This window comes from Halyomorpha halys, unplaced genomic scaffold (genome assembly GCF_000696795.3).
Source record: "Halyomorpha halys isolate HHAL.00 unplaced genomic scaffold, Hhal_1.1 Scaffold46.1, whole genome shotgun sequence".
Classification (NCBI taxonomy): domain Eukaryota; kingdom Metazoa; phylum Arthropoda; class Insecta; order Hemiptera; family Pentatomidae; genus Halyomorpha; species Halyomorpha halys.
This window is the reverse complement of record NW_027109456.1, coordinates 338,393-348,902: the sequence shown is the minus strand read 5'-3', so window position 1 is coordinate 348,902 and position 10,510 is coordinate 338,393. Positions and strand designations below refer to the sequence as shown.

General features: G+C 36.7%; 1 protein-coding gene across 1 annotated transcript in view; it reads right to left on the bottom strand.

Annotated features, from left to right (window-relative positions):
• Positions 1 to 3,620: 3,620 nt before the first annotated feature.
• The window catches only part of LOC106689446 (dihydrolipoyl dehydrogenase, mitochondrial), a 19,064-nt gene continuing 12,174 nt past the window's right edge, over positions 3,621 to 10,510 (bottom strand). Inside the window, exons 9-13 of the mRNA XM_014434413.3 lie at positions 9,986 to 10,122; positions 7,532 to 7,721; positions 6,415 to 6,552; positions 6,226 to 6,315; positions 3,621 to 4,151 (exon numbers count right to left, since the gene is read on the bottom strand). Coding sequence (XP_014289899.1) covers positions 4,083 to 4,151; positions 6,226 to 6,315; positions 6,415 to 6,552; positions 7,532 to 7,721; positions 9,986 to 10,122 — 624 coding nt within the window. The 3' untranslated portion in view covers positions 3,621 to 4,082. The remainder of the gene's footprint in view (positions 4,152 to 6,225; positions 6,316 to 6,414; positions 6,553 to 7,531; positions 7,722 to 9,985; positions 10,123 to 10,510) is intronic.

The window sequence follows — 10,510 nt, the reverse complement described above, 5'->3', positions numbered from 1 at the left end:
TCGTATGACGAATAAGTTCAGTGAAATGATGGACACAGATCAAGTACAGGGACAATTCGGAAAATTCAATAAGCGGAGGGGTATATGGGGGTATAGAAAAGAAAGGTGGTATCTCCAGGGAGCGTTCATTCAAGGAGTGTGCACAAGACTTGATAGACGACAGCGCCCGTCAGGATTCCCGGGCAGAAATAGGGGAGCCTGGATGGACTAGAGTCTGCTACCACCGCTCCGAGAACAACCCCAACCCGCTGGTGAAGAAGGGAGTATGGAGAACCGGACTAAATCCAGAGGTAGTGGTGGGCGGGAGTACCGTAAATTCCATGGGTGCGGTAAAGTTTGACATCTGTTGGCTCAATTCCCTCGCACTAGATGCTTTGAATGTTGGAACGAAGAACACATTGCCAGTCAGTGCCTCGACATGTACCGGATAAGAAACGGGCTATGACGAACCGATGAAGGTCAGAAAATTAATAGATTTGCGAGCGAGTCTATAGAAGTACCTGAGACATCGGAAACGGAAACTCTGAGGACAACCTAGACGAGAGGGCGTACAGCGGAGCAGGAGGAGCATTTGGAGGTGGCCGGAGAAGCAACGAAGGCACTAGAAGAGTGTAAGGGTTGTTTACGCAGAGTTGCGACCGCACGCTAAGGAACCATCACGTGAGAATTCGGCAAAGGGACAAGAGCAAGTCAATTTTTTGGGACACACCATCTTCAAGGTGGACGCTAGTGAGTACGCTTTAGGTGCAATATTATCGCAAATAGAGGAGAATAACGAGCGCCCCATAAGCTATACTAGTCAACGCCTCAGAAGCGGTGGCAGGGTACATCGCCTAAGAAAGGGAACTCCTAGTTATAGTGTGAGCGGTGGGTCAATTGGGTCTCATAGATCTTGATAGGCCGGAGGGGTTCGAGGAAAGCTGCAAATCACCAGGAAGAACATCGACTCTCTGTGTCCCAGGTGTGGAGTCCGTCCCTGAAACAGCAGACCAGCTGGTGTTAGTTTGCACCCTAATGGAAGGACACTGTGCAAGGTTGTCAAAGAAAACCGGGATCTTCGCCCTCACCGAGTCGGACATCTCCCATCTGATGGAAGAGGTGAACTATCCTTTCTTTAGGGACTTCATCTATAAGCTGAAGCAGGTAGATGCCTCCAGACCTTATTCTCACGTAGGATGCTTTGAAATGCGATGTCAAGAGATACTGGGAATACTATTGGAGGGACTGTGAGATCCTGAATCAATGAAAGAAATTTCTATGGGATGAATCCATTGAACAATGAAATGGGCGGTGTAGAGATAGCCAGAAAGGCGCCACTCTGATAAAGTCCTTCTCCATAGTCCATTTAAGGCAGAGCAGAATGGTCCCTCCAAAATTATTGGGTCTTGCAGATTCTGATATGACACGGGAGGTTCCGGGGAAAGCTGCTAAGCTTTGGGAAGAGCATTACCCCCCGAGTGGAGTCCCAAAAACCCGGGTAAATAGGGGTGTCGAAGCCTCTCCTTTATTATAACACTATATGGAAGTATGTCACCTCCTCTTACACTCTGACCAAATAGGGTGGAGCCCAGTCCATTGTTTTCTTGCCATGGGTTGAGCCGAATTGCTATGAGTGACTCGCAGCACTGAGAACTGGTCTGAGGTTATTTACTACCATATATTCCAGGACCTTGCTGTGGAGGCATATTGGTGGTAGGCCTTCGCTGATTCTTTTTCTCCACTTTTTTTTGCCCCTACCTGAGATTTCTGCCATATGGGGTTCGCAGCAGTGGGGCAGTGTGATGGGATTGCGCATATTACTGCTGCCAATTTGTCATCATTTAATTATAAAATTTACATATTGAGAACAAAATTATTTGGTCGGTAACAACTAATTTTTTATGGGAACAATTATTTACACCATGGTACAGCCCAGCACACGATTGGATGCGTTATACTGCATCCATCCGTTACTTCCAGCCCTCCTGGTCCGCATTCGTCCGGGTGATTCCTCCAGCACGCATTTTGGTCTGTCCAATCCCTTCTGGTCTCATTCTGCATTCTGAACACACGTACTGGATGAGCCATCGATTGAAGACTGATTTGCTGGCTGGCACGAAAAGTGGTGTGTTCACAACAAAAGTGCATTGGGCCGAATACCTCCATCTGCTTGTAGATGAGCTCCCTGAACTAAGGATAGTTCTACTTTTTCATCAGATTGGGAATGTCTGACTCGGTGGGGTTCCACTTCGGACCGTGCCTTCTCTTTTGAGGCGTCGACTGGTATAGGCTTTGGGATACTCCTAATTCTCCCCTTCCTGCCTCAATACTGCACCTACTCACTAATGTCCGTCCTTGGAAAAGGTGTGCCCCAAAAAGTTGAATTGCTCTTGTCCCAGAACCGACTTCTCACGTGATGTCGCCTTTCAGCAGAAACACTTCTCAGAACTCTTCTAGCGCTTGTTTTGGTTCTCCTGTCACCTCTGAATGCTCCTACTGCTCTGCTGTATGCCCTCTCGTCTAGGGTCTCCCTCGAGTTTCCTTTTCGAGGGCTCTAATACTTCTGTGACTAGGGCTCGAGGATCCATGAAGCAGTATAACGTGAGAGCCCCTTTGGAGAGAATTTCTATCAACATAATGGGACCCTTTCCGCTTTCTAAGAGGGGAACCAGTATATACCAGCTGCTGGAGATTAGTAAGTGCACAGAAGCCTACGCTCTACTCCATAGCCCAGATGGAGAACATCTTTAGTCGGTTTGGAATTCTGCAAAGATAAATTCATCTACCCAGCGATCTATACTTTGAAAACCCAGAGGAACAGTCAGATATCAATGACTACACCAAAGAGCTGCGCTACAGGCTTAAATCATCTATTCTCAGGTTCAAGATAAGATCCGTATGGAAAGCGACATGCGAACACACTATGGCCTGAAAGTGGCAGGAAGAGCATTCAAGCAGGGTGAAAAGGACTGTTTCTATAACCCTTTCAGAAAGAAAGGAAGATCTCCTAAGCTCCATAATAACCGGGAAGGTCCTTACTCCATAGTGACTAAGATCAATGATCTTGTCTATCAGATACAACAGAGCAAAGATGAAAATTGTTCATCTGGATCGACTTCTGCCCTATACAGCGTTTGAGGAAGGCACTGTTTGGTTGGGACAAACGGTTTTAAGATTGGGGCAATGTAACAAGGTTATCATTCCATCGATAAACAATTGATAACCAATTAAAAACAAAATTGTACATTGATATATCGAGTTTAATCAAAATCATTAGTTGTTTTTTAGAAAAACAAAAAAAATATGAAAAATCGATTCTATAAAGTGGGACTTCCGGTCAATTGATTTTACAGAAAAATCACATAATTTGATTGCAAAATAAATGAATTTTCAGACTGAACCATGAAGGAAATGAAATTTTATCAATCCCTGGCTCAAGGAGAGGCAGTGATTTTAACCAGAGCACTGAATTTTTAGGGTCACTGAAGTTTTAGGTGAATGGTAAAAAAAGAATAGTGCTTTAGATCATAGATCACATAGATAAAGAATAGTCCTTTGTGAAGTTAAATTCCTATGTATGGTCAATCATACAATCTAGAGTCTATTAACTCTAGCAGAAGAAGGAAAACCAAATAATAGGCTAAAAGTGAAAGAATTTTATTTTCCTTCATTATATTGATGTTATTACAAGCTATAAATTAACAAGAATTCAGATTCCAGTGATCAGTTACAAAATAAAATTGTTTAATTTCCCTCACAGAAGTAAATGATGTCATATTTTATTATTTAATGATGAAACATAAACCACTTACTCATTAACTGATTAAGCATAAATAATTTATAGACATTGTTTTAAAAACTAATAAAATATAAAACAAATAACAAAACAATTGAAAAAAATTTGGTTCATTTAAGATGGGTATAAATCAGTTTTATTTACAAAACAAATAATAAATACAATACCAGGATTCCAGAAGTGTTAAGACAATTATTAACTTGCCTATTTTTTCAGTATTTACAATAAGAACAACATTAAAGATATGAAGAGGGAATAACAGAAAGGTATTCTAAAACCCTGACTTCTTCATCACTATGCTAAAAACTTAGCCAAAATTGATTGCTTTTCCACAGTAAGCTGCTAGTGCTGCCTCTCTAACGGCTTCTGAACAAGTCTGTAAAAATAAGCAGATATATTTATAAAAATAAGCAAATATATTCATAAAATAAGTAAAAACAATCTACTTCTTTCAGGTGTCCAAATTATTATTTCAATGAACATATGAATAAATAAAAAGAGAGATAATGTTCATTATGGACAAATGACCCAATGTCTCAATTGCTGAAAAAATCTATTTAATAAAACTAATAAATTCAGAATTTATCAATTTCAATAGTTTCAAGAAAGTTTGATAGTTACAATAGATGTAACAAACCCAATAAAGCCAATCCTATTACAGAAGTTCAAGCGTGTCATATTCTATACCTTTTTCTCTTTTTTTTTTTTAACATTCTGCTCTCGTCAATACTTAAGTGGTGCTGAAACCTGGAACTAGTGCATAGGGTTGAAAGTTATTTTTTAAATTGAAAAGAAAACAACTTGGTGTTCTTCTGCAAACAAGCATTTAAAAAGATGGCATTTGGTGCAGTGCATGCAAATGCTTTAGAATGGAAGCAAATTCGCACAGCAACATCACAGGACTTGCAGAATGCCATTTCAGATATAGAAAGGTTTATTGAACCATTTTCTGAAAGGAGGCGACCAACTTATAGTAAGAATTGAAGCTAAAGTAACGAAAGACCTACTAAACAAAAATGATGCGGAATCATTGAAGGCGGTCCTGATGTGTAGGATAAAAAGGAGTATCCTAAATCAAATTCAGGCCAAAGAAGAAACACCATGGCCCATAGTCAAAGATAGACTGAAGAAAGCTTTCAGAGGCAGGAGATAGAAGACATCCTTCAAATGTTAAGAGAGGTGAGAAAAACTAAACAATCTATCGGGCAGTTTGTCAGAGTTCTTCTTGCTCAGTATTACCAAATAATGGAGAAAATGAGAGGGACAATAAATGTCGAGGAGGCAAAGTGGAGAAATTGTTTTTTGGCTACAATCCTCAAGGTACAGTTAGCCATAGAAACAGGAAGAAAGGATGGCCTACCGAATGGGGAATATTTTGTCATGTGCACTAAAGAGATGATAGTTGTCAGTGCTTAGAGAGGTGGCATCCCGAATGGATGATGAAGAACCAGGATGGATGAGGATTTCGTACAATCGGCCTATGACTACTCCACCACACTGAAGAAGAGAGCACAAGGATAGCGTTAGGGAGAAAACGCTGAACAGAAACAGAAGATCAGAGCAAGCAAAACCCAGAAACACCACCTGGCGAGAAGATCATTTGTCATGGAATTGGCAAAGTTGGGCACCTGGTGGCTCAATTTCCCTGATCTCGGTGCTTCAAGTGTGGAAACGAGGGACACATAGCTAGACAATTTCCCTATGTGTACCGTAGGCAGGGATCGGGCCAGGTAGAACCGATGGAAGTCTAAGGTGAAGAAGAGCACACCAAAGAAGAAATGATTCCACAAGCAAGTCCACAGAAGCGTTGGATGCCTCTGAGACAGAATTAGCTGGGAGTCGGGAAGAACCAGAAAGCAGATCAGAAGGGGATACATATTGTAGAGAGTATGCCAAGGGAATACAAAGCGATAGTGGGGGTGACCTCCTAAGGAAGGTTTGTGCTTGGGTTAATATCAAGAGAAAAACCGAGGGTGCATGGGTCAGAGCAATCAATCAGGCTGAGGGCAGGAGACAGAGGATTAATAAAGAACTGGGAAGACAGTCCTTGAGATCACACTTAAACATAAACATATATAAACATAAAGCCTATATATATATATACCAAATTTCATTGGCAATAAAATGTATTTAATTACATCAACTACAACATTCATACTCTAGAATTTTTGTATAACATGACAACTGTAAGAGGGATTTTTTTATGAATTTGATTACGTGGAGGAAAAACAAAATAACTAGACAATCTGGCAAAACTCTCCACTTAAGAACTTTCATTTAATTTTCATTAATCTTTTCAGGTTTAGTTGACATATTTATCTGTATTAATAATTAGTTTCTAGGAACGATATATATTTGGAGCACTTTATAGGGAAGAGTGGCAAATCTGTGTTTGATACTTATCAAATAAATAAATTCTATAATTAATTATATTTAAATAACTGTCTTACTGGGTGAGCATGACACGTTCTAGCAATATCTTCAGCAGATGCACCATACTCCATTCCTAGAACAGCCTCGGCGATCAGTTCACCAGCTCCCTGTAAAATCATTCAAATATATATATATTTTATATTCTTTCTTTTTTTTAATCAAAAATATTCCACATTCAATACAGATTGAATTTGATGTCAACTTACCGGTCCAATTATATGGAAGCCAAGCAGCTGATCAGTCTGCTTATGAGCAAGTGCTTTAACAAAACCATCAGGTTCAAAATTTGTTTTAGCTCTGCTGTTAGCAAGAAAAGGAAATTTTCCAATTTTGTATTCAATTCCCTGAAATAAATAATAATATTTAACACTAAATTCTATTTTTTCTGATTTTGAAAAGAATTTACAATATATTTATTTAAAAACACATTAAGGCAATAATCTATCAAGGGCTTAATTTTTAACATAAAATTAAAAAAGTTATTCTTCGCATAAAAAAACCTTTATGAATTGTACAATTGTAGAGAAAAAACAAATAACAAAACAACAATTCTAATTTATATATTCATAAAAGAAATAAACAAAAAATATTAGCACAATAAAAGCTGTCCTAGTAAATGACTCGTCACAGAACATCCATCTCTACGAACGACTTTTAAATATCCCAACCTGGAATAATAGGAATTTAAATCCCTTAGCAATGGACACCTTTCTAATGGAAGGGGAAGGAGGCAGCCAAATTTCCATCACAGGAGAAACTAATTTACTCCTCTGACTGGAAACAATGTTGGAAAGCACGAGAATCGTCTCTAATGGTTACAGGTTCTGGTATAAATACATTCGCATGTCAAAACATGTAAGTATGATGACAACCGCTATATTAATTAAAATCTAAAGCCACGACACCATCATCACATCAAAGAAATTATTCTTATATATTTTTTTAATTTATTATTAATAAGGAATTTATTTTGAAAAATGGAATGAAAAAAGTTTTACTATACTTGAAATCAAATTTAACAAATATTGAATTAAAGATAAGACAATAAATATTAAAAATGCAGAAAAAGAATAATTTTAAAACTAATTGAAAAATAATTAAAGTCAACCAGTGTTCTATATAAATTAAAATCTCGTTTTTTTTTTGTTTTTTTTTCACCCTTGATGAAAGTCTGAAATTCAGGCCAAAACCTCGGCACAAATAAATAAGTCTTACTTATTTCTATAGTATATAGATATGCATACATGTATATAATAAATGATTATGAAGGTATAATTTTAGAAAGAGTTAGAAATATCTGTTAGATAGCAAAGACATGATTACCTCATTCTTGAGGTCTTCTTCTGTTTTTCCAACCCAAGCAACTTCAGGATGAGTATATATTACTGATGGCACTGTGTTATAATCAATATGAGCAGGACCACCAAGTATTCCTTCAACGCAAACTATACCTTCGTCCTCAGCTTTATGTGCTAGCATAGGTCCATGAATGCAATCACCAATAGCATAAATACTGAAAAATTATTTTAAAAATTTAGTTATTTTAAAGCCAAGAAGCAATAACTCATATCACTCACAAATAAAAAATATATAAACTGATAAATCATCAAAAGCATTTAAAAATAAATTGAATTAGATAGACATACTATGAAATAAACATAAATAATCAAATATTGCCAATTATGAATATTTACGGTGAGTTTATAACAGCCTAAAATATACGCAGACCAGCAATTCTCAATATGTGTTGTTTTTTCAATTGTTTTATTGAACAAGAAATATTTCACTAAGCCCCTTATGACAACATTGGTCATGATCATTTTGTAAGCTCACTAGGAGGTGTCGCCAGACCTCTAACTGCTGCTCTCCTAAACACTTAACCAAAACACCAGTTTAGGGGACCACTTAAACAAATAAACAGATCAATGTAGTACAAGAAGAGCTCCAAGTCCCCTTGCTGCTTATCTATAACTAACTAACTAGCCAATATCGGTATGAGACAAGGGTTCTGCAGAGAGGAATATTTATAATCCTCTAAACACTATTTATAGTGTATAGAGGATACTCTCGAGGATTGGGCTGGCTATAAATTCACAAAAAAGTGTGGCTATTTAAATGGATAAAGGAGAGCTGTAATCAGCAACTCTCTCCCATGAGAATGGAAATTTCATTTAAACATCAATGGAGGAAGACATTATTAAATATTTATGTAAATTCTCAGGAGAACTAGTGTTCAATGAACAAGCAGTGATGACAGATAACCTTGACAAATTAGTGAGCTCTTGTCTACTCAAACCTCAGAAAGTCAATGTTGTCTACAAATATACATCCTGTAATATTGGAATCTACTTATACTAATATCTACAGAGTATGAGGTCCATCATCTGACTTCTTGCTAACACTTATATGGCAATTTTTTAAATTCAGCGAGGAGATATAAAGAATTGGGACTGATCTACTGCTAATGGAAGAGTCCTTTCCAACATTAATCCATCATTCATCAAACATTCAAGATGCTTGTTTTCAGTGTATATTTGATTATGCAGCAGAAATCTCAGAATCTGACTACTAAAATATGAGAGCTCAACGATTGTTTGAAGAATGGGCTATTTGCAGTTGGTAATTAGTATTAATCATAACAACATGACATCGAAATCCACCTGATAAATTTGTGAGAGCCAAGTACTTCTGTTCCAACACCTTAAAACTTGATATTAATTAACAACCTAATGCAGAGTCACAGGTGCCAGTTGACGACATAAAGGAATTCCGCCCCTCTGTCACAAATACAGCAAGGGGTCTGAAACACCGGATGCGTTGGGGAAATGCCCGAATCTGACCTCATAACAAGCTATCTAACCTGATAGTGCCCTATCAAATTAGAAATGAACTGATAAAGATCCTTAGGGAAAAGGACTTCTTCTTTGTTAGTTTGTAGAACCAACACCAACCAATCTACAAGATACGCTGCTATCATTCCATTCCATAAAACCAGAAGGAGAGCACTTTTCTTGGATTCAACATTACGATTTGAGAGTAATGACCACAATCAGCTAGGAGGAGTAGAAAGAGGAGAGGATAAATAAGAGAACTGCATTCCGTTCCCTAACGAGAAATTCTAAAAAACCTCCAGAGAGATAGTTCATTACGAGAGGCCTTCAATGTGATCTCTTAAACAATTTCAAACAGAGGACCTAAATGTTAATATCAGGTATGTTATATTTTTGGACGCCAAAATAATTCTAGACTCACTGAGCATTATCCACTATTACCAGCATGTTAATTAAACAGAGTGAATATTTATTAAACTATTTTAATTATTTATTTTCAATTTATTAATATTTCTATTTGTCACTTTTTTTATTCTTTTAATACCTATTCTAGTTTGTATAAAACTTTTAATTTTTCATTAATAACAGTTCATTTTGTAAAGAATCACTGGAAGGAAAAATGTAAGATGGGACGAGAGTGAACTAATAAAAGAAAATTAAACAAAATATTTTTAACCGATTAAAAAATTAATCGGTCATCCTCAATGCCATGAATTATAAGCATCGAAGATGATTGATGAAATTTTATAGTTATTTTTATTAAGATTTTTTGTTTGTAAAGGACAAATATTAATCATTCATACTGTCATATTTATTAGTTGGATTATTTAATTGAAAAATATTGGTTAATTTTTTTTTCAAAAAATAATTTTTAAAATTATTGTAAAACTTATACTAACTAAAACAAGTGAATGTTGTAATAATTGAACAAACAAATTGTAATTACTTAGGAATGACAGTTTGGAATTTATGATTAACAGGAATTCTTCCTTTTTCATCCTTTTGAATACCCATTTCTTCTAACCCAAGGTTTTGGGTATAAGGCCTTCGTCCCACACATACCAGGAGAACATCTGCTTCCAACTACAAAAAAAGTATAATGTTAAATAAAAAATTAAATTCTGAAGCTTTTCCTTAACCCTTACTTCCTCTAGAGGAACACCTACTTTTTTATCTCAGCACAATCTCTTGGCAACTCAAGGTACTAAAATTGTCCCTCTGTTGGGACAAAATAACACTTGGTTTTTTTACAAGTCTTAACAAAGAAGAGATTCATTGATTTACAGGTCTTTAATTGTTGAAAAGTGTAAGTTTGCCACAGAAATTGTCAGCTGGATTTCTTTGCTTGATTCAGAAAGGTTTGTGCACTTATTTATTATATATATGTAATTAATAAGAGTGCAAATATTGCATTATCGTGTGCTTTGGTCATTAATTATCACAGAAATTAATCATGTTCCTCCCATGGAAC